Source organism: Galleria mellonella, unplaced genomic scaffold (genome assembly GCF_026898425.1).
Source record: "Galleria mellonella isolate WM207_F2 unplaced genomic scaffold, CSIRO_AGI_GalMel_v1 utg116, whole genome shotgun sequence".
NCBI lineage: Eukaryota > Metazoa > Arthropoda > Insecta > Lepidoptera > Pyralidae > Galleria > Galleria mellonella.
The window spans coordinates 4,505,478-4,531,344 of NW_026441978.1; the positions used below are offsets into that span (position 1 = coordinate 4,505,478).

The following is a 25,867-nucleotide window of genomic DNA, read 5'->3' on the forward strand; positions in this document are numbered from 1 at the left end:
TTATCTCGTATGTCGTAAGACCAGTTATTATTGACTTTATACATTGTTGACCGTTTTATCAAATAGAATTAATTACAAAAGCGCCACGCTATCATCTCGAGTCATCACAATCTAGTGAGTAATCATTTGACCTATTTTTTTTACTAAATCTGATTTTTCTAAGCTACTCATATATTTTTGATGATATATTTAAATACTAGCGATCCGACCCGGCTTCGCAGGAGTAGTCAGAATTTTCGAAAATCAATACATATAATAAAAAAAAGTTTCAGTCGATTCAACTGATCGGTTATTTTATAGCATTTTGTATGTGATTCTTTAGATTAATATAACTTTTTTATTCATGAACCGATTGAAATAAAATAAACACTACATAAATGTTAAATGGAGCAAACCGCAACGCATTAGTGAAAACCGCATTCAACGCCAATCAGCTACGCCGTTTTTGAGATTAGCGTGCACAAGCGTACAGACAAACAGACAAAAATTCTAAAAATAATTGTTTCGAGTCCTATTTCGTTTATAAAGCGTTATATAATCGTTTTTCTTATATATCTTCCATGTACAGACAGCGACCAGTTACGATTTAATTATATGTTTTGATTGATTTGACAAAAGAGGTACATTAATTATAAAACCAGCGAAAGAATTGTCATAAATTAAACTGTGCCGTCCAGGACACGCATGCTTCTTAGGCCAGAAATTCCATTAGCGTTAAAATATACTCAAATATGTCATTTATAATGTTGACGACCCTGGTAGTGTAGCGGGTGAAACACCCCCAAGATAATTATGAAGGTCGTGACTTCGAGTCGCGTACAATAAATACATTTATATTTATGAATATTTGTCTTATTATTTATTTTATTTATCTGTTTGTTTCGGTTTAGATCTGGTCTTCTGTTGATAATGCGTATTTAAGTTGTTTAGTACTCAAAATAAGCTTTGCTCAGAATACTACTATATGGCGTTATACAGGTAAAAATAATATTGATTGTATATAACTTAAAAAGGCGACAAGCTGACGGCCCACCTGATGGAAAGTGGTAACCGTCGTATAGACGACGGTACTACGGACTGTAGACATGAGCAGTACCGTGGACATAACAGAGCATAATGTGTCGCCCATGATACACTTTATGCGTTGCATTTATAATTATTTAATATATATATCTATTCGCCGTGTGTTTCTCGCCATAGAATGGGCCACCCCTCCCTTTCCCAGCGGTGTCGTAAAAGGCGACTGAAGGCGACGGATGGGCAGCAGCGTCCCTTTTAAAACATCTTTAAAAGGCTAACTGCGATTGCCAACCCGCCTGCAACTACTGGTAAAACTTTCCTTATGGGGAAGGTTTATGTCCAGCAGTCGACAGTTAACGGCTGAAATTATATATATATATATATATATATATATATATATATATATATATATATATATATATATATATATACACAAGGGCATTTATTTATGAATCTTAGATTATGTGAACGAACATTTGTAAATTGACTCGAGTTTAGGCGTTCTGGACTGTGCCTCCAGATACGTAATACATTATACTAAGTCTATGCTCCAGATAGTCACTGTTTTGTTTCTCCTACCTTAAAGATCAACCAATTGGTTGTTGCTTTTCATTCTATCGAGCCAAAAGAATTGAAATCCTACGTTTTACCAATAAGTATACAAAATGTACATTTGACATTTTGTAGTCCAACCGCTATTACAGTATGTATGGTATTTAGACTTAAACACTATTATTATTATAGGATATTCACTATAGATTCAGAATAAATATCTACGCTCACTTATGTACGATCTTTTTCTAATAAGGTAGAATACTTCGCACGCCACTGTGTCGTCGCCACACAAACGTCAGCTGTTCGCAATTTGTTTATTCTAGACATACCAAAACTATAGCTTTGGCCTTTTTCTTTTGATGAACGCAGAAATTTTACTAAGATAGAAATAATTAAATGTAATAAAAATGCAAATTAACTGACACAGCGTTGACGTTCATGAGTAGTTGAATTGAATATATAGAAAGAGGAAGACTCTACAAAAGTTGAATGCTTGGGTACTTCTGTCACATTCGTGTTTCAACCGTGAAGCAGTTGTGTTTGCATGGCTGTGTTTGAAGGATATGGCGTAAATTTACTAGGTACAGAGGAATAACACCTGAGTCCTCAGGAATGGCAACACATGGGGGGTATCATGGGCGAAATAGTGTGCTCTGTTATGTCCATGGTACTGCTCATGTCTATAGGCGACGGTTACCGCTTTCCATCAGGTGGGCCGTCAGCTTGTTTGCCATTCTAAGTTGTATAAAAAAAACAATATATATCTCTGTAAAGAATATATATCTCTGTAAAGAATATATATCTCTGTTAGAAAATATAATCTTAAATGGAAACTTTATATTATCCCAATAATAAAAATTACTGTATTTATTATTTTATTTTTTACGTATTTTATAATCGGTGCCATAAAGTGTAAAATAAATAAATAATTCACGTGAGTGAAGGCGTGGGATACAAGTAATTGGAGAATAAATTAAAAACTCACATTTGAACAGTTAATATAAATATAATTTGAATTATTCAGAGGCTTTACAATATTTGGAAGAATTACCGACAGCGTTATACTTATCTATCGATTGCATTTTAATACGACACAAGTTCCTTATCCAATTTCATTTGTATAAAAATAATATTATACAAGCAATTTACGGATTAAATACGGATAACAGTGGACATTAAAATAGGCGGGATAATTAAAAAAATACCGCATCGTTTTAGTTAGAGCTCTTCTGTATACATTTCAATTTTTAATATACTGCTTTTAAAATTTCACATCCATATTTTATATTCATATAATTATTATGTACGTAATAAATGCCTAAGGGTTTCAAGTATTTAGTTAAAAATCTGATTATCCCACTTTTGTATTATATAACAAATTACAGCAGAAGCACTCAGATCTAAACAGGATGCTAGCATATTTTTATATATGAATACTATGTTTTAGCATATATGGTTATGTAGTGAACACCGATAGATACAATGCGTCAGTATATATGGCAGAAATTATTACAAAACGAGGCTAATGTCACTCACTCGCTAACAACGACATGGTACAATGTCATCTTCATATGAGTTATGAGTCACAAAGCTCATATTACCCAATCAATGCAGTGATACAGCTGTACAGTGATTCACTGTTATACTTCTTATAGTATGTATTCTTGAGACAAAGTCTAAGTATGTGCCTCTGATTGATAGCATTTTAGAATCTGTCCTGAGACAAATCTGCATTTAAAAAAAAACCTTACATTTACAATAATTGTCGCCTTCATTAACAGATCAGATTAGACGTTCCATTCTATCAAATGTACTAAGAGAATTATTATACACAATCTTTTATTTAGCATAAAATAATTGTGACATAATTTCAAACTACATTAGAGTTCATCCGATTTTGCTTCTTACAACCAAGTCGTAGAGTAATATTTTAACTGACAGTTTTAATAATTGATGTACTACAGATTAACCTTGGTATATCTTCCCGACTTCTAAACTCGTATATATAATTTATTGACAACGTATGTCAATAAATTATAATCGTAAAGCAATAAAATAATAAATTATTTATTCATCGTAATTACAATTATCTCTGTTAATAATGAATTCGATTCTATGCAGATTTAACCATTTACAGATTAAGTGTGTAAAACATGTTCATTGTTAGCTCGTGTGAATTCAAATTCAATATATACTTACAATAAAATGTAGTTACCAATTCTTACATTAGATTACATACGAGAAAAAGAAACAATCGAATACATAAAAGTATTATAATTTTTTTAACAATTTTCAACTTATATAAAAATGCACAGTCAAAGCCCCCTACAATGGTTTCAGTTATATAAAAAATGCGTCGCCAAAGATAATGGCGCATTAGATTATACACTTTCAGTTAATACTAAATCATCGTTATTTACATTCTGATTCTTCTAAATATTTGCATCTGAACAATACATACATTAAAATGTTATCTCATAAGTTGTATGCTTTGTGCAATTGTTGGTGCTTTCATTGATAGATCATAGATAAAGTATAGAAGAACATAGTTTTACCTACAGAGTAAAAAATTGTGTCCATGGCATCATAATTGTCAGGTCTACAGTCAGGAAGTTTAAAAGCAAATGGAGATAACACGGTAAACACGAAATTGAAGCCAACAAATTCTATCTCGTTTTCAAACTGTAGTGAAAGAGATAAAAAAAAACGCGTCAGCGTATGGTCCATTTACAACACTAGTGACGTTTGTATTAACTGTCAAAACTAAAACAATTTAACAATTTCATAGACTTTTGATAAAAATTTCAAATGTGCTCTCATAGCAAACAAATGTATGTAAATATTAACCTTGCAATAAATATCCTATAGAACTGTCACTGAAATTTAATAATTTGATGATAGAAACTTCAAAATCAAAATAGTGATTAGTTTTCGTGCAACTTATTGTATGATTAACGTTTTAGGGTAAACGAAAACCAATTTTAAAATAATCGATAAGAGACATCAATAAATAGTTGAAATAAGTTTCAAAATGGACAGACAACAGACAAACGCTGTTTTATACGCTGTGGTAAAACGCTCTTAATCATGGCTTCAAACATATTGGTATTGTGAATTCCGTTTGATTTGAAGCTTCTCGAGAACACTACTGACTACACGCGTGTCGGAACATGAAGCAAGCAGTAACAATTGCACACCTTAAACGAAAACTTATGTGTACTATTTCACCTTAGTTTAAACATATATTTAGGAGTGGATTTAGACTGTAATTAACTTGATGCCATTTATTATATTAAGAAACGGTGTATTACAAAGTTAAAAGCATTAGTAAAATAGAAAGAAACCGAAAAGCTTAGAGGCCGCCCAGTCACGGCAGTCAATTAAAGCCTAAATCCGTTATCACATTTTCAGCGAAAAATGCCATCTCCCATGAATACTAAAAACTACATTCCAGAATCATAAAATTTATTTATGTATGAATTAGTTTTTTTTTTTTTTAATATTCTTATCGTAATAATTAGAAGCTTGACGCCGTATTGTATCTTTATTACTTAACCCATTTATTAAAGTAACTAACACGTTATGGTCCCGGAATGTAGTGTTAGTTACAAAATCGAGTCTAAACGAACGAATAGCGTCGTATGCCGTCCGTATGGACTCGATTAACGAGTAATGCTAGAATTGTGCGATACACAGTACACCGTTCATCAATACAATGCACTTTTAATTTATTGGCGATTAATATATCGATTACATTTTTCAACTAGACGGTGTAAATTACGACTAATAAGAACGGTCACTTATGTTTTTAATCACCGTCTCATTAAAAAGTAATCGATAAAACTCCAAGCGAAGCATATAGCTGCATCTGTGGGTAGTACTAAATACCGTATTGACACGATCAGAGTACATCACTAGCTTGGTATATACAAACTATTTGAATAATCGAAATCATATTCGAGCAGTCTGGGTTATGGCGTTCTGATCTAATTCTACTCAGATTGCGTTAACTCGAAAATTTTAACAAATCAAGTGTTTATAACAGATTTACTAGTTTCTTGTGTTCATTACTATTCGTGTGAACTCGTGCGAGTTTACTGGGTCCGAGTATACTCTGATCGTGTCAATACGGCATAACCATAGACTACGCAGTTTGTGCAATCGTTTATCTGTAGCCAAATCGATTTTTATACAGAACTATCGATTAGGAATCGATTTAATTGCCGATGCGCATCGTCCCTTACAGCTTAACTAGTTCCATCGACGATATGTATCTCTAATGTATTGGCCATTCATACACGCAGGCTTACATATCGAATATGCGGTATTTAAAACTAATGTTCTATCAAAGCTGAGGACCTGTATACCGAAGGTATTTATAATCGATTAAGAAAAATAAAACGATTTATGTTGGGATCACACCTGAATCCATTGTAACGAGAAATATCGTGCCTAAGGTTGGTATATTTTATCGTTAGTTATTATACTTTACTAATAAGAGGAGGCTAGATAATTTAGATATTTATTTAGATTTGAAAGCCTTGACGAATTTTTTTTTTTAAATGATGCCCTACAACTATTCATTTTAGAATATTTTACGTTTATAATAGTATAATCCATTGGAAGTGAAGTCAATCTAAATAAACAACGCAAGTCCGATAGTACATAGTTGAAAGATTATATATATACTTTATTGCATTTGTAAATTACATTGTTTCGTATTGTTTCTGACAGAGATCTCTTCCAGTCAACTCAATAATAATAATAATAATTTTTACATTAACAATTTATTAATTATTGTTAAATATTATGTAATAATATCTATGCATCCCATGATTGTAATACAGAGCATACTACAAATTTTACAACATCATATTTATAACTGTACCTCTGTTATGTAAATAAATAAATAATTAATAACGCGCCAAAACCTCTAATGTACAAGCACAAGAACAATAACTGACGTGAATTCATATTTTCGTATGACTAAGCGAACCTTCCTTACAACAGACGCGAGTGTGGTTCTAACATAAAATTTTTGATGTTTCTCATAATAAAAAAAAAAAATACTGCAGAAGTATTTATAAATGCTGTCACAACATTTCAAACATCGACAACACAAGACGCCTCAGCCTTGACGGAAGCCCAAGCAGTATTAACCAATCGATAATCGATTCAAATTGTGGAAACATCGAATGGACCTATACCGGTTGCTTACATTGACCCATTAATATGAACACGAATCAAATAAATGGCCCTTAACAAATACTGTACTTATCCGACACCTACACATGAAATACAACAATGGGAAACAAAAATAAGTAATAATAAATCGAAAAATATAATCTCTGTCTAACACAAATTTCAACAATTCCATATTAATCACCAATATTAAGATAAACAGAAGAAAAAGAACAATTTGTAGTGAATGTAACAGTTTATTTTCAGCAACAATGTAGGAATGTAACTTTTATTTGTATGAACTTATCGCGAGGACAAAGCGTTTAAATTAAAACAGGATCCTGATTGTTCACAATACCCCTATTAAGATATGATGCGTATTTGAAAATATTCGGCATACTTCAACAAGCAAATTTCTAATCGCTCGCAGATGAGAAACTAAGAGATATTCACAGTATAATAGTAAATCAAATATGTATAAAGAAAATTAGAATATTCAGAAATAATAGATTATATCAACTTCTTTCCTTCGATGATTACGACCAGAACACCAAAATAAAAGTCGCAAAACATATGTTTACTATACGTATTTTGGTGGTGAATTCCGTTTCCAATCATCGTAGAAAATTAAGCGTCTCTATAGAATAGTTTTGGCTTTTATTATATCGTGACGGTAAACTCGTATGATACTGAAATAATAAGGTGATATTGTAAAAAATAAAGAGCATTATATGCGTGCATAAAGTATTTATGTCACTGAAAATGTTTTCGCATCATACCTTTAACGGTACTGTAACATAAGGTTTTTAATATGAACCGCGCGCGACGTAACGTTATTGCCTACTTTCAATATTAAAAAACGACAAGTGCCATAGACTCAGTCAGTGCCCCATAAAATTCATTCGGATTATATAAAAGCGATTACATTACGGACTCCACTCACACCAACCCACGTTACAATTAATAATATGTATTAAACAGTAAAAATTAACGTCTAAGTATGCATTTATTGCAGTCCATTTGTTTAGCACACTGTTGTGTCCAACTGCAAGGTGGAGACGGTTCTTTTGGTGCGCTATGTTTAAAAGCTATGCTGTTTACACTGGCGTCGACGTTGGCTACATGATTCTGAAAAGAAAATATTGCATTTTATTTAATTTGGGCACTGATAAGGCATTCTCAATTTGTAATAGTAACAAAATTACAAGATATAATACAAAAATAAATAGATAAATTACAAGAGTTAGACCATAGTTCTCAGGGATAGCAACGCATGAGGAATGCTATGTATCCTACTGAACATAAGCTTCTCCTTAAAAGGGGATTTGCCAATAGTTGCCACGCTTGGCACGCGGATTGACAACCGCAGTTAGGCTTTGGAAATGTTTTCATCCCATCATGATGGTCCTCGCATAGAATAGGCCACCCCTTCCTGTCTCGTGAGTAAAGTAAAGTGTGTGTCGTAAGAGGCGACTAAAGGAACTTAATGCTCGAGGGAAGGGCATCAACGTCTCTTTTAAAACATCACCAAAGCCTAATTGCGGTTGCCAATCCGCCTGCCAAGCGTAGTTACTACTGGTACGTTAAGCGTAGTACTAAAATTCCACCAATAAAAAAATGCCATAATGAATGGTCCCGGTTACTTATGGTAGTCTTAGAGGCTTATGTCTACCTATGAACAGATAACGGCTGATATGATGACGATGATGATGAAAAATATTGCATTATATTACTAGAATACAATTTGTACTGGCGGCTTTGTGTGGTCAGTGTATCTATTAACAATTGTATTAAAAATGAACTATTGATTTTGTTAATTCTATGTACACAGAATACATATTGCACTTTCACACGGTACACATGTTTCACTTTCCCACATAATGATAAAAAATCGATTACATCACTCGTATGTTATATACTGTTTGTTTTTCATCATTTAGCAAGGTAATCTATGTTATTTCTCGATGTCAACAGTGAGTTTATCTATCTCAGGGATACCTAAAACTTAAAACTAAGACAACCTTGGGGTCGCCATATACCAAAACTGATATTGGGGGTCGACAAGGACTAAAATCGACCCCTATTAATTAATTAACACAAGTTTTTATTTTAAATTTTCAAATACATATAATACATATACATGCATTTTATTGTGGTAAAATGTCTCAAATTAAAAAAAATAAAATAAAAAAAATAATCGCCCATGAGCCACGAATATAAATAAGTAATATCCTTACTAATAATAATAAGGTCTCCCTTAACTGCTCAAGCAATTGTCATGAAAATTGGTGTACATTGTAGTATTTACTACGAAGAAGGATATAGGTTACTTTTATCTCGGTCAGTCAATATGTTCCAGTCACAGAGACGAAGCCGCAGGTAAAAATTAGTAATAACATATCACATACCATGTAACGTGACTTCAGCGGCGAAATTACAGAATACTACACTTCCGACTTCGCGACTTGATCGGCTGCGAGGGGCACAGGACGGCGCGGATCGCCTCGTCGAACACCGTCTTCAGGCCCTTCTGCGTCAGGGCCGAGCACTCCAGGTACTTCACCGCTGTGATCTCCTTCGCCATGCCAAGACCCTGAATCGGAGGGCATATACTCATTAAGATCGAGAGGAAGAAGATTGTTAATGATTGGGCCAGTCGTCCCTTATATACATGGTTGGAGTGAAAGGGATTGTTAGTAATGGGATCTAACAATTTCATTTCTAGCAATATACCTCCGTGTGGTCTCCCCTAGAAGCCATCATGGTTAATTCCTGATGAATTCGTGATTCGTCGTCACAATGGGCTGTTTTCTGCTTTCATCCTTTCTTTTCACCCCTAATTGGACCCTGCTAGCATGTGTATAGGCAGGGTTTGGTTCTTCCCAGAATCATGAATAATTCTTGATGAATTCATTACAATGGGCCAGCTAACTTGACTTCGCCTTTACCTATTATCTCTTACTGGTAGTCCACCAGCGTAACTGTTGCCTATCGACATGAATAGATATCACAAAATACATTGTGACCGCCCTTAGTAACTAGATATAATGATTTGATAACCCTGTAATTGGAGCATTAAATGTGATAAGTATTATATATCTAAAATTGAAACATGCAACTACAAATTTTCTTTAAAATAAAAGTATTGAAAACTGCCTTACAACATTCAACACGAGAGGTACAAAACCTACGAAATTATAAAACAGCTATTCAGCAGGGATTACACTGGTAATAGTCTAATACTAGACAGATTATTATCATGAGAAATATAATGGGCATTATAGTGTATTCTGCAATGTCCATGGTGATAGTCATGTCTATACGTGACAGTGATGTGATGGATAGTGCATTAGACAGGCCGTTACCTTGTTTGCTATTCTAAATATCATAAAAAAAAACGATTACTAGCTATTCCCACAAACGGTATCGCAAATTCCAGTTTTCCCCCTCACAACCCTAATCGAGTTACTACTAATACAAGGTCATAACATAATGGGTATCAAGATTGAAAAGGTCATTTTGGACCCTTTCCGTTATAATCTCATTTTAATTCCTTTGTGTTTCAACCAAAAATAGCTCAAGTAGTTTCTATAATTACCTCCGAAACTCGTGAACTTTTCTCATTATAACTTATGGATATTACTATATATATATAACTAGCTGTATCTCGCGGCTTTGCCCGCGTGAATCAATACTTAAATTATCTTATGTGCTAAGTTACGATATAACCTAGCCGTCTTTTAATGTTATAATAATTATCACGCTCGTACTCGCGTCACAGCCGCTCCAAACTAAGGGTCTTGAATGGTCCCGAAACTAGTTGATCTTTCTCGATGAAATTACGCATAAGTTAAACTGATATTTATGAAATTAAAATATAATGTGTACTTAGTAAACTTTCAACAATAATACCTAATCATGAACAAAATTTCATTGAAATCCGTTCAGTAATTTTTGCATGAATGAGTAACAAACATCCATTCATCCATCGACCGTTGCAAACGTTCGCATTTATTATACTAATATTATGCTATATTTACCTGCGGGTACGTTATGGGCGCGAGTTTCTTGTCCTTCAGCTTCTCAATCGTGTCTTTGTCCTCGCGAAGGTCAAGCTTCGTGCCCACTAGGATTATAGGCGTTGAAGGACAGTGGTGCCTTACTTCTGGATACCACTGGAATACATAACAGAACATCATTTAACATTGTAATTGTTTATATCAGCTTTACACACGTTTCAGATTCGGTGTTGTCTGACTAGTTTTCAAATCAACAGGAGCCTTATTCATGAGCGCGGTTCAAGGCTGTGTCGCAAACAGCACTGCGCAACCAGCGCGCTGTTCAATACGACTCACGACAGTAATAACTACTTATTCGGGTACAGTAATAACTATTGTGAGTTATATTTATTTTTTATTTATTTTATAATAATCCTTTAATATTATTATTTATTAATTTTTAAGTAGGGTTGACATTCTTCCGTAATATAATGTAAAATATTTGTTTGTGAATTTCAATTTGGGTCTTTTCATTACTTTAAGACAAAAAGAGGGAAAATGGTAGGTATAGGTATATATATATACTTTATTGCACTTGTAAAAAAGATATACAGCGATATATTAGTTTGATTCAATTAGATTAGTTTTGATATCCTGATACGCACAGAATTACGATATAAATATAATCGCATACCTATTAATAACTCCCTCATTATACACACACACATAATAGGAAAGAAGATATTGTTAGTGGGGACTAGCGGTCCTATTGCTCGCAATATACTATGTCAGGGCGAGTTCTACGCGGTTCCGACTGGTAAAGGGATTTCACATATCAGCCGTTAACTATCCACTGTTGAACATGGGTCTCCCCTATAAGGGGGGTTTTGCCAATAGTTGCCACGCTTGGCAAGCGGGTTGACAACTGCAGTTAGGCTTTCGGTGATGTTTTATCTATCGTGATTTATTCTTAATGAATTCGTCACGATGGGCCTACTGACCTGCTCCGCACACATCATCTGACACTGGTACCCCGCAAGCGCATATCGATAGCGCAGATGGGGTTACCATTTCATTGTTATCCATTAAAAAAAACAAACGAAATTGCTTTGAAATAATTATTATCATTAAACACTTAAATGATGCGTATTCTTTTGTTATTGTGCCAAAAACATAAATATTTAGAGAAACGGCTGGATACATGTCTATCCCTAGTGTGGAATGTAACCTATACAAAGTTATGATTCAAAATCAAATTAGCCCGCATCACTAGGACATAAATAATAATTAATTGACCGGAATAAAAAGTAACCTACGTCCTTCTACACGCCATACACTACGTGTATGCCAAATTTAATTACGTACAGTTGAGCTGTTGAGGCGTCAAGCGGTAATAAACAAACTCACTTTCACATTTATTGAGCGGCAACTTCAAAAGGAACGTTCTCAATTTGCCTGACTTGATATTTTAGTTATGTTAACTTCGTGATAATTGAAGCTATGGTTTTTCTTTATAGCGCAAACACTGGTTGCACTGAAGAAAAATCTATAAATATAGATAGATATTCGTTATTGTTTCCTCCAAAAGATTACAATAGTAAACTTATTATAAATATAAACTATTGAGTACAACTATCATTATCATCATTTGAACCGTTATCTGTCCATTGCTGAACATAGACCTCCCCCCCCCCCATAAGTGGGGTTTTACCAGTGGTTGCCACGCTTGACAGTTTGGCTTTTGGTGATATTAAAAGAGGGACGCTGATGCCGATCTCTCGTCCTCCCTAGTTGCCTCTTACTAAACCTATGGGAAAGGAAGATGTGGCCCATTCTATGCCGGGACCTACATGGCTAAAAAAAAGACTCCACACATCGCAACATATTAATTTAGCACACATATTGAAAACACAATATTGTTATTCTTTATATTAATGTGAAAGTGGTTTTGTTTGTGTATCTCGAATCCCAACCGATCATTAAGAAAGCATTTGGTATGTCTGGACCATACAACAGCTATTACAACTAGATGTATATGTATCTATATAGTTGTTACAGATAAATTTACCAGAGGGAGACTTTGTACAAAAGTCGATTGCTTGGGTACCTCTGTCCCATGCGTCTTTCTACCGTGAAGCAGTTGTGTTTGCATGACTGTGTTTCGGTTTGTGGGGTGGGATATGGTGTGAATTTACTGGATACAGTGGAATAACACCTGAGTCCTCAGGAATGGCAACGCATGGGGGATATCATGGGCGAAACAATATACTCTGTTATGTCCATGGTACTGCTCATGTCTATAGGCGACGGTTACCACTTTCCATCAGGCGGCCCGTCAGCTTGTTTGCCTAAGTTGTATAAAAAAAAATTGGATTTCTTACGTTTTTGTACTAACTATAATTGTACTATTTTAACGTACAATAAAAAAATTAAGTTTTGTTTACCTTGGCACGAACGTTTTCGAAGGAGGCCGGATTGACGAGTGAGAAGCATATGAGGAAGACATCGGTCTGTGGGTAGGACAGTGGCCGCAGGCGGTCGTAATCTTCTTGACCCGCCGTATCCCATAGCCCCAAGTTGATTGGTTTGCCGTCTACCATCACATTCGCCGAGTAGTTGTCGAATCTGGAATCGGAATAATATTTGTTTTAAATCATATGCAATTACTAATAGACACAACAGTTTTTAACCGTCTTCAACAAAAGAGTAGGTTCATTTCTGTTGTAATTTTTCATGTTTGTTACTTCAGTACTCCATCATTTATAAACTGATTTGGAAAATTCTTTTTTTTTTTTATGAAAGAATATATCTTCAGATTGGTATCACAGAAAATTTATCAAAATCGGTTCAGTAGTTTTGAAATCAAAATAACTGTTTTTTTTTTCACGATTGATGTCGTTTTTTATGGAATAAAATTTTAAATTATCGAAATATAATATATTGTATAACATAATAAACAGACAGACAGATGGGTATTAATGCGTATGCCCATAGGCTATAGCATGGGTACTAACGATACCATAGCAGTCGACGCAACGCCAGCCTTTCAAGAAGATATAAACTTTTTTTGTCTGTATATTTGTTTCGGCATCAGGCAAAAATTATTACACAAAATTTTTACACAGTTTTTACAGTTGTTTCCAAAGGTTTAATTTAAAATCTAGTGTATGTTTTGTGTTACGCCATCAAGAATTGGTCTATTCGGATATAAGAAGTAAATCTCATTGGTTTACTTCTGAAAATTTACACGTAAGAAGTAGTGAGCAAAATGCTTATTATTTTTATTTTTATTTCATGTATAATTATGTATTTTTTTTTAATTTTATTTTATAATACTTACACTGTAGGTATGTATTCACCCGGGAAGGCATTTGTCGTGTAACTGATGAGCAGACAGGTTTTACCGACGGCACTGTGAACAAAAACAAAAAAATCTTCGTTAAACAGAGCTTTATAAATCTGGATTTTGCAAGGCTCTGTACTGACCTAAAGAAAAACCACTTGAGCACGCACCTTGTAAGGCGATAGGATGCAACCTGCATCGTTGCAAGTTGGTCGTGTAAAGAATATTAAACTTATATGTAGTGCATATATATTTTTTATAGTATAAAGAAAAAAAAATAGATACGTATAATTTAATAACAATTAATTATATCTTAGAAATAATAAATTATATTTTGTTAGTAATACAATTTTTTATAAACTAGTCATTAAAAGTAAAAAAAATAGTACGTACTGAAATAAAAATTAATAGGCTTTTTTATTTATAATTTATATATTTGTGTAGAAAAAGTGTGTCAAGAAAAGATAAGATTTTTTACGTTTTATAACGCGGTCGCGATAATTTCTTGCGATAACTTCAGATAGTTGAATTTGTCGTTTTTTTGTTTATGCAACTTAGAATGGCAAATAAGCTGACGGCTCACCTGATGGAAAGTGGTAACCGTCGCCAATAGACATGAGCAGTACCATGGGCATAACAGAGTATACTGTTTTGCCTATCATACTCCCCATGCGTTGCCATTCCTGAGGACTCAGGTGTTATTCCTCTATACTCTGCAAATTCACCGTCAGATCCTATCCTTCAAACCGAAACACAGACATGCAAACACAACTGCTTTACGATAGAAACACGAATGGGACAGAGATGTCCAAGCAAACGATTTTAGTACAAAGTCTCCCTCTGGTAAGACTTATACGTCATAATTCGTAATAACTTAATTTATATTTTCATATTTTCTATATAAGTCACAACTACAGGAAAAATAGCAAATTGATTCATCAACCAGACTGATTTTAGGTATGTTTTGGAATAGTATTTTCTTAATTAAAATTTGTACTATTATATAATATATATTTTTATTTGTTAAAATTAATATTTTTGTTGAAAATTATTGTTAACAATAATAATTTTGTACCTATATAAGGCAAGGTTCAAGGATTACTTAGACAGTAGTATAAAGTGACAAGATAGTATTCACAAAGCGATTACATAAAACGAGACCTTTGTAAATATAAAAGCAAAAAAGTATAATTCTAATAAAAATATGTTTTATGCTACCAAGTTAGCATAATCTATACCTATTACCAAGGGAACACTAGCTAGCTTTTTAATGAAGTTGTACGAGTAACCAATAAAATAAGCACTAATTCTTATGGTGTAATCATCACTCATTGTCGTGTGGTCCCGGCATAGAATTAGCCACTCCTTCTTTTCCCGTGGGTGTCGTAAAAGACAACTAACGGAACTTATTGGTAGAAGGATAGACAGCAACGTCCCTCTTAGAACATCCCTATAATCCTAACTGTGGTTGCCAACCTGCCAAGCGTTGCAACTATTGGCAAAACTCCCCTTTTGGCTTATTTAAAATTTTACTAATATAATGAAATTGTAGACGAATATCTGTACATAGGAAAAATTTATATGAGGGGTCTTAATAAGAGCAATAGAAAACCTTTCGTCCATCTATCTGTAATTGGAGTAAGTTTTATCTTGACATGCAATCTAAAAAATATTATCTACTTCTACAATTCACGCTTACAAAGTTGCGGGCAATAGCTAGTTAAATTGATAACATACTAGTAAATTTAATCCATATTTTCGCTATCAGTCAGTGAATGGCGTAAATAGATAAAAGGGATATAGATTACAATATATTACAATCCCATGTATAAACATAAATAAACACAAAGCTTTGCTAAAATGAGCGAGATTTACGCACATAATAAATTTCATTTATTGTACCGAGTATAAGAACGTGGGCGTTGTAAAGATATCTAACAAATGGATCGCATAATAGCGCTAGTAACGTATATCTCGCGTGCTTAAATTATTAAGAGTTTTGAAGTGTTGCATAAGGGAAAAACGTAATATCTAAACAGAACTAGGGTTTGCACTTGTACAGAACGAATTATACAAACCTGTAGTGCTACGATAGAGACTTAAGAGATTTTTATAGCACGACATTAGACAGGGGATAGATTCACCAGTTTTTATTGCAAACCTGCTAATTTCCCGTGAGACACTGACGTGTTTCCATAACCGCGGTCGGGCATGATGAACGGGGACGAAACGATCTCGACAAGATCTATACGATCGATTATTAATACAGAACAAAACAATAGAAACGTGATTCGTTTTCTTGTCGTTGTTATCGCCTAGGTCAAGTCAATCATATTTCTTTTGATTTTACTTTGGATAAGATTTTATTGTATAGGGACCAATTTAATTGTTAGTTAAAGATTTTTTTAAGATAACGGGTGCCAATACAATAATGGTAATGATAAACTGACAAGATGATAGCTTGATGAAGTGTTGATAATTAATAATGTTTTGTTAGTGTCAAATTTATTAATGTGAATTCGATGTCAAGTAAATGTTATGTGCATCTGTAATTGAAGTAAATGCAAGATGCAACACCTGTATATAAATTAAAATTAATAGCTATATTTACACTGTTGATATACCTTTTAAAATAAATAAATAATATCGTGAAGGTGCATGTTAAGAGATTCAAGAGAGTAAAGGAGTTGGAATTGGTATCAATGGATTGATATAATCCTATATTCCTTAACGGTTAGTTAATTATAATTATTTTCAACCGACTTCAAAAAGGAGGTTTTCAACTCTGTTTTATTTTTTTCGTTTGTTACTTTCTAACTCCGTCAGTTATAAACCGACTTGGAAAATTATTTTTTTTTATCTGAAAATAATGAAAATATACTCACAGATTGTTCCCACAGAAATTTTACATTTACCGATACAGAGATAAGTCCCCCAAATGTGAAGTAATTGTTCCGGTGATATCAAAGTTGTACCACTGGTAATTCGTTATACTATGGTTAATAGGTGTATTCCTAACTCTTATATTCCTACCAGTAAAAGAGCATATAAGATCAACATTTATAAATAATGATTTATTGCAAATAGCGGATAAAGATCACAGATTATAAAGCGCAACATACTTTAAGAGATGTCTGAGCCATTTAAACCGTTTTTAATATCTATATAATGGAAGAAACATCAGGGTGAGATATCAGTTACTTTTAAATTTCATTATTCTAAATATAACAGCAGATTCCAGACTAAGCTCATATTTTAGTCCGCTAAAATCTCTACAGGCAACCTAATTTTTTATACATTTAATAATACAATAGCTTTAAAGCTGAAAATATACAGTCTTAATAGAACTCTAAATTTGAGCAGCAATATTTTGCAGCGAGAACCTAGAATTGCAATGATCGCATTATTTTAAAACAGCCGTGCACGAGTTGACAATTTATTCCCATCAACTTTATGGGGGTTATTTGTTTTGTCTTGTCGTCTATAGAACTGATATGTCTAACAACCTTATTACGATAAATTGTGAACTGTCTGTCTCTTTCACGTTGTCTTAGTTTTTTTTTAATGAGTGAATATGAAATGGTAGCCCCACCTGCGCTATCGGTATACGCTGGCGGGGTACCAGTGAAGGGTGACAGGTGAGGATGAAAGCAGGTCAGTTTGCCCATAGCGTCAAATTGAACAAGAATGAACCACTATGGTTTCCAGGGAGAACCGCGTGGAGGTCGACCTGGTAGGGTGTGCTAGGAATGAAGCTGCTAAATCTCATTTTTTTTTTACAACACAGGGGGCAAACGAGCATGCGGCTCACCTGATGGTAAGTGACTACCGCCGCCCATGGTCACCCACAACACCTACGGCATTGCAGGTGTGCTGCCGGCCTTTTAAAAAGGAATATGCTCTTTTCTTGAAGGTTATGTTGTCGTATCGGTTCGGAAATACTGCTGCTGGAAGTTGATTCCAAAGAGTGGTTGTGCGAGGAAGAAAGTGCCAAAACATTACTAACAAAACTCCCCCCCCCCCCCCCCGTTGTCTTAGTTTTTATATCTAGATTTCCTAATGTTACTATAATATGTATATTTGTTATAACATGCCACATTCATTGAATGTAAAATCGATCGATTAAGTTATGGTAGTATAATCTATTAACATTATTAATGCGAATGCTTGTAGAGGTGGATAGATGGATGTCTTTTTTTTTACTCTTTCATACAAAAACTACTGAACGGTTTTGAATGAAATTTGGTACACGGGTAGGTTATATCGTAACTTAGATTACAAGATACATTATGTAGATACTTATTGATTCACGCGAGCGAAGTCGCGGGATACAGCTAATTTAAAATAAGTTTTTTTTTATACAACTTAGAATGGCAAACAAGCTGATGGCCCACCTAATGGAAAGTGGTAACCGACGCCTATAGACATGAGCAGTACCATGGACATAACAGTGTATACTGTTTCGCCCATGATACCCCCTATGCGTTGCCATTCCTGAGGACTCAGGTGTTATTCCTCCGTACCCAGTAAATTCACGCCATATCTCACCCTAAGTATAATTTTACTTGCTTATATGACTGTTCAAGTGCATTGCTATGTAAATATGATCCAGAGATCAATGGGTTACTCTTGAAATTTATTCCAATAGATCGATATTGAAATTGAGACGTTTCGCACTCTCGAATTGTAATACTAACGACATAATGGTTCCATATTATTCTGACAGATGGATATTAGTATAAATTGCCAATGCAAACTGATTTAAATTCTTACCTAATCCCTTATTGTTGTTTCATGAGTGCAGTATAAAATTGTCATTGGCTATAGATTGGATTGGATGGAGTAGACCTTGCTGGTCTCGATTGAGGCAATTTTCAAGCGAAAAGCTTCTCGTTGATATTTGATTATTAAAATTGTTTGTGAACCCTAATTTATAATTGGTAGATACTATTATATTTTATTTCTTGTGAACGATTAATATTTTTTAAGGAGAAATGTAGTTAGGTCTTTATAGTACTTTATAATGGCAACTATTAGATATTATTGTACTATCAAACTATCTTATTTTAAAAGAGCATTGTTCTTAGTCTTGAATGTTAAAACCCAACAAGATAATATTGTCCTCATATTTCCAAAGATGTCTGGAGGTCAGAGTGCAATTTAAATCGACCGAGTTTCATAGCAATATAATATTCTGCCCTCGTGTTGTGCCGAGTACGTACGACATCCTGTATATGTTCACGTTAGGGTTGGTAGTATTGATATTTACGAATAAATGTTGTAACAATAGATATATTTGCCTGTACATCTAACCATATGTACCACATGATTCTATGCTTTCTAATTTTCATAATGTAAAAAAAAAAAACAATCTAATAATAAAAAAATTAAGTAAAATATATAATACAAGAAAAAATCTTTAAAACAAGATATAAAAATTATATAAATTTACAAATCTATGCCTACATTATATTTAATATACAAATTAAACCCTAAGTTTCATAATAATATTGCGAAATTTGGTTAACTTGTGAATATTCGTAAAATTTCAAGTGTAAATTTAATAAATGTCTTTCAACGCCAATATTGGAGTGTTGAGAAAATCCTTAATTTACTTTTATTTGAGTTGTAAACTGCTCAATATTAAGCTTTATTGTCATGACAACATTCTAGTAAAATTGTTGGATTCATTTACGTATTAAGTACTAAGTACTAAGTACAAAATTTGTCTGTGGGATTACAATTATGATACAGAGAGAATATAAAAAATCAAAATTACCTATTAAGAATATTTTTTTTTTATTATTTGTAGTATTCATGAATCTAAACAAAGTTAAAAGCACTGAACAAAATTCAAATATGTATTTGTTAATATATAGTTTTAATCATCTGTCACATTCAAAATATTTTAGTCAATTTACTAGTATTATACGATTGTGGTAATTAATTTGTCCAAAAAACGACGAGAGGTTGGTTGATCTAGCAAGACCATTTTTAATATTCTCCAAACCAACCTTCCTGGACAAGTGGCAAAGGAATTTATCTATAAAATCATTTCGGTTAGCGCTAGAGTGAGAAAGAATAAGACACCGGATGTCGACATCTCATTCTATCTCATATGAAATGGAGTAAAAATGCATAGGATACGTTTTATACCAATTACAAGGACGAAGTCGTACAAAAAAAAACCGTATTTACGTAAGTATATTGTATGCAATTTGAAATGTATGTGCGCCAACCCTATGCAATAATCTCGGAACATAATGAAGGATCGACGACTGCCCGTCTATAACCCGGCGCGTACGCATCTCCGGTGTCGACGTGCTTCGCACAACCTGACTACTTATGCTCTCTCGTACTCGCCACAATAGCATATAACTTTTTTTGAAAGATTATTATTAAAGCTATCGTATAGCAAAGAAAAAAGAGACTTTTATTTTGAAAACTACCAAAATCGGTACCACCGCGAAATATAAGCACAAGTGGATACAGATATAGTATGTGTTTTTATATATACACTTAAGTTAGTAAAGTTTAGCATATATTTAAATAGGATTATGTAGATTTTTTTATGTATTTGTTTATTTTATTTATTGTTATTTCAATTAAGACATGATAAGATTTTTAATAATAATTCTAAGTAGCAAAAATTTAGAGAGTACAGTTTAGAAACAATCGTATTTGGCACATAAAATACAGTATTATTCATTTTCAATTACCATTTTATCGATAAAGTATTGGGTGACTACGTCGACTATTAAGTAGGCAGGTTATTGTATTTTTTATATACTCACGTACAAAATTGAAATGGGACTAAGAATGTGAATGAAATGAGATAAAGAAATGTCAGTATGAGATACATTTAACAATTTTTTTAAAATTAATCAGTCAATAAAGGCTAAAGTTGATTCTAGCAATATGTCATATGACTGGCTAACCTTATGATTTGATATGTCGCAGATGTATAAAAATAAATAAACCGATTCATCACAGAGATATATTGGAAGGCACTCGATCATATCGACACTGAATCATTCAAGTCGCTATAAACTATAATATGGCCATGACGCAATCGAGGTCATGGATCGAGTTCAGTATAAAAAAACAATTGATTACAGAGATTAATATTTAATTAATAGCTAATGCCATGTTTATTTTTACATTGGCGCCCGCGAATTCAAGAGACTGGAATAAAAAAATTGCCTACGACCTTATCCACACCAAATGCCACGACGTAATTTCTTTTTTCGATTTCTTTTCACTTTAATTCATATTATGGTTCTCAGTTACGTCTAATAAAAACATTTTATTGGATCTAGGAGGTACTCAATTAAATTTATTACTTTTAGATTTATGTTAATATTACCAAAATATTACCTCACCTTATATTTTTATCCTTATCTTTATATACATAGTTTCCATATGAATACTTCGTCAAAAACAGGTAATTTTTTTCTATCTATACGTGCATGAATAGGAGCACCACAATGAACAGTTATTACTTAGTATGTGGTGGAAATTTATATTATATGATTAAATAGAAGAATAAAAAAGATGCAAAATTCTTAAGAATATATTTGAAGTAGCAGGTTAAATTGTGTCATCACTACATAGTATAAAACAGAGTCGCTGTCGCTGTCTGTCCGTCCCTATGTATGCTTAAATCTTTAAAACTACGCAACGTATTTTAAAGCGGTTTTCTTTAATAGATAGAGTGATTCAAGAGGAAGGTTTATATGTAAAACACATGCATAATATTGTAGAGAAACATTGACAAAATTAGAGGTTTCTAATGTGATGTCGTAATTAAACACATTTTTTGCGCTTACATTGCAAACGCTGGCTGAACCCCACGAGATAAATCAAAATAATGTACTACAGTATTGTACACCTTAAAAAGGTCAACAAAAAAGTCCGTGACGGTATATGTCTATCTCTTAAGGATAACCCACAATAACCATTTTTTATCCTTTATATTTTACGGGAAAAAATGGTTTATTTACAAAGTGATTTTAAGCAATACAGCATTAATTTTCATCTAATTAAGTGCCTAAAATACATTGTACAAATTGTACATTTAATATAGTTCAATATGGCCCTTTACAGCATGTAATTTAAATGAATATTTCCTAAGATATTACAGATTTATAATGCAGGGACATAGCGGTGCGGCATTGCACCCGTGCGAAGCCGGGGCGGGTCGCTAGTTATGGTTTATAATAATGTTTATCTTTACTGAAAACTACGATTTTTATATACTCGTAAATATAGGCTTAAAATATGTTATCAAACATAGACGTTCCCTGTAAGAGTTTTGTCAATAGTTGCTACGTTTGGCAGGTAGGTTGAAAACCGCAGTTAATCTTTGGAGATGTTTTAAGAGGGACGCTACCCCCCTTTCGACCAATAAGGTTCCTTAGACATCTCTTACGACGGAAAAGAAAAGTATGGCCCATCCTATACTAGGACCACACGGCGTTTTTAATTAATATATGTTATATTAATTTGTCACGTTACTCGTATATTTCGGTTAAAAAAAATAATTGCCTAAATTCACTCAGCCAAACGTCACTTTAGCTGAGTAATTTTTGACCTGTTTTTGGCGCTCGATGCTCTATCAATATAATTAAACTTTTTATCGCCCTATAAAAATGTGGCTAGTAAATTAGGACATTAATGTACCTACTGATTAGATTATTCATTTTCGTTTGTTTTCATACACAACCTACATTATAATTCTGATTCATCACATAGCAACGAGTAGAACAGTAGGTATGTAACAGTCGATTATACGAGTTTTGTTTTCAAAGAACCAAGGGCTAAAAACGGCGGAATCATCAATCATTTAAGCCACATGTTCTATTTTAATTATATCATTGATGTCGTTCTACATACGAGCATTATACGCATGAATTGATGAAATCATTAGTCTGTTCGAAAATAAGATTTATCGCTTAAAAGCATATTTTTAGACTATTTTCAAAAGGAGTTTCTGATTATTTTTTAGATCTGCTACTGGGTTATATTGATTTTTAAACTTTCGCGTTGCATAGTTTATAGTTTAAAAGGGGCGGGACTACAATTCGTGACCGTGTATTAATAATTCCAGTTAATTCCCCTCTCTTTAAACTATGGGGTTAGGTCGCGAATTCTGAATCAAGAATATATATTTGAATTTGAAGTCTTCTTGCAATCCATAAATATTCCTCTCGTCTTGACCCGATATTAGTTTTGAGATGATACAAATAAGACTGTGTTCACCAAAACACTAAATGGAGTGAAATTTTGGTGCATAGATTAACATTTAGGATTTCCCACGGGCAAAGCCATGTATTACACCTAGTAATAACATATTTTATTATTCCTCAATACTTCTCTGAATACAAAACAAAGAGAATATACATATTATGGAAATGCTACGAAGTCGTCGCAAATTCATAACCACCGCGGGAGACATATTCGTATGACAAAAATAAACAGTATACGATCGTTTGCAAGGATGCATGCGTGCGGGACTGCTTTTGGGCCACTGACGGGTTATAACAGACTACCTGTGTCTCGCAGCTTTGTCTGCGTAAATCAGTTAGTAAAGTATCGTGTCATTATCCCGTATACAAAATTATTATAAAATCAGTTTCGTAATATTTGCGTGAAAGAATAACAAATATATATCCAATGCATATATCCTCACAAACGTTCGTATTTATGATAGTAATAGAACAATAAGTAATATTTTGAAATTTTAAAAGACACCTTTGAATAATATACATATAATATATAATAAATTAATATTGAAATACACAAAAAAAAAACTTCTTCAAAACCACTTTAAAAACTTATGATTCGATCTTATTAAAAATTTTATAGAACCAAACTATAAGTAAAAGGAATAAAAAAAACAACCAATTTAGCCTTTCTTTGAAGGTCTTTCCCTTTTTTAAAGTCGGTTGAAAAGAATAACGTTCAATTTTTATTATCGTCACAAATGACACATGTCGGCGTCATTAGCTACTACGGAAAAATAGAACTTCCTCGTACAGAGATACAACACGCGTAGATGACGCACCGTGCGGTGATTGTATCCGTTCACATACTCCATCTTTTTCTTTAAACCAGTCGACAACATTAACCATCTGGTACAGTAAGTATGATATATTAAATGTTAACGTACATTAGTGCGTAACTCGTGGCGGAGTTCTGTGACTCAGCCGAGAAAGATACATCGCCTTATCATTTTTCGCCGCGGTGCATTGTGTTACCACTTTTCATCTCTCGATTTTTTTTTCGATAGGTGAAAATGGAATGGTAACCCCGCCTGCGCTAACGGAATACGCTGGCGAAGCACCAGTAAAGGGTGATCAATGAGAATGAAAACAGGCCAGTTAGCCCATCATGGTGAATTCATTAGGATTATAGAATTAACCATGATAGTTTCCAGGAAGAACCGCGAGGAGGTCGACCTGATTGGGTATATTGCTAGCAATAAGATTCTCAGTCTCCATTACTAACAATCCCTTTCCCCCCTCATCTCTCGGTTAGGTTGAATTAGGTTATAAGGGCCGACTGAGGGAATAAAGCACAATACAATTAAAGTGCAATAAAAGGTAATCTCGTAATAAATTACTATACCAAACCGCTTGGCTAGTGTCGTAATAGTAGGCTCGAATCTTTATTCTTTTCTAAAGTTCTTTCTTCCTTACCATAATGACCGTGTTTGTTACAAAAATTAACATTAGTTTAAAATAGGTAAAAACTGATTAACTTTTATATTTTAAACAAGTATTTTAAAATGCACTGCTTAAATCACCGAGTTTAAAATTTTTAAATAATTCTACACAGACGCTCCGCTCCATATGTAACGTGGAAAAGGGTTTATGGACATTCCCATGGAATGTGTGATAACGGGATTAGCGTGACAGAAGAGGCGGGCAGTGAATTGCCGTCGTCCAGTGAGGATAAAATTCAAATAGAAACCATTTTAAGCGATTTCAAAAAAGGTTTGTTATGCTTGATTGAAGTCGATGTTTTTTGTATGAAGCAAAATTGCAAAATGATAAATTACTACAGTGAATTGTCCGACCAGTGAGTATAAAATGTGAATAAAAATCATTTTAAGCGACTTCAAAAGTGGTCTGTTATGTATTAAAAAAGGAGTATGCTTTAAAACGATTATAATACACTACACAACGATATCATAATTATTACACATCACATATTTTCACATCTGTCCTTCATACGCTTTCTGTTTTTACCTAATGGCTAGCTGGTAGATAACGCCAGAGTACTCGCCACTTGTACAAAATTTTATTGTGCAGTGAAGAATAAATAAATAAATATGACAAACAAAACTTAGTACCAAAAAAATTATGTTTTTATATACATAATTTTTTTTTTGGTACTAAGTTTTGTTGTACGCAGCAATGAATAGGAAAAAATATGAGTTTATGTACATTTATTTCACTTCGTTATATTTTTATGTATTATTAGAGTATAGGATAAACAAATAAAGAAAAACGACTAATTTACTGATTTTTTGCCATTTACGTAGACATACGTAAATATACGAGGCAAGTACCTGCATTAATGTAAAAATTGTGAGCCAGATCTATTTGCCTTGATATTGTAAAAGATATTTTATTCATAGGAATCCCGTACCACATAATTTTATTACTAATTTTACAAATAATAATGTTATTAGGGACAAACTCCCAACCGACGAGTTCGTATGATAATAGAATAGATAGATAGAGGGGGAAGCAAAGAGATTTGA

At 33.4% G+C, this 25,867-nt stretch overlaps 1 protein-coding gene across 1 annotated transcript in view; it reads right to left on the reverse strand.

The window, feature by feature from the left end:
- Positions 1-2,561: 2,561 nt before the first annotated feature.
- LOC113511733 (ras-related C3 botulinum toxin substrate 1) overlaps positions 2,562-25,867 on the reverse strand; it is a 68,847-nt gene continuing 45,541 nt past the window's right edge. The window contains exons 2-6 of the mRNA XM_026895444.3: positions 14,095-14,166; positions 13,199-13,379; positions 10,797-10,931; positions 9,165-9,349; positions 2,562-7,884 (exon numbers count right to left, since the gene is read on the reverse strand). Coding sequence (XP_026751245.1) covers positions 9,191-9,349; positions 10,797-10,931; positions 13,199-13,379; positions 14,095-14,166 — 547 coding nt within the window. The 3' untranslated portion in view covers positions 2,562-7,884; positions 9,165-9,190. The remainder of the gene's footprint in view (positions 7,885-9,164; positions 9,350-10,796; positions 10,932-13,198; positions 13,380-14,094; positions 14,167-25,867) is intronic.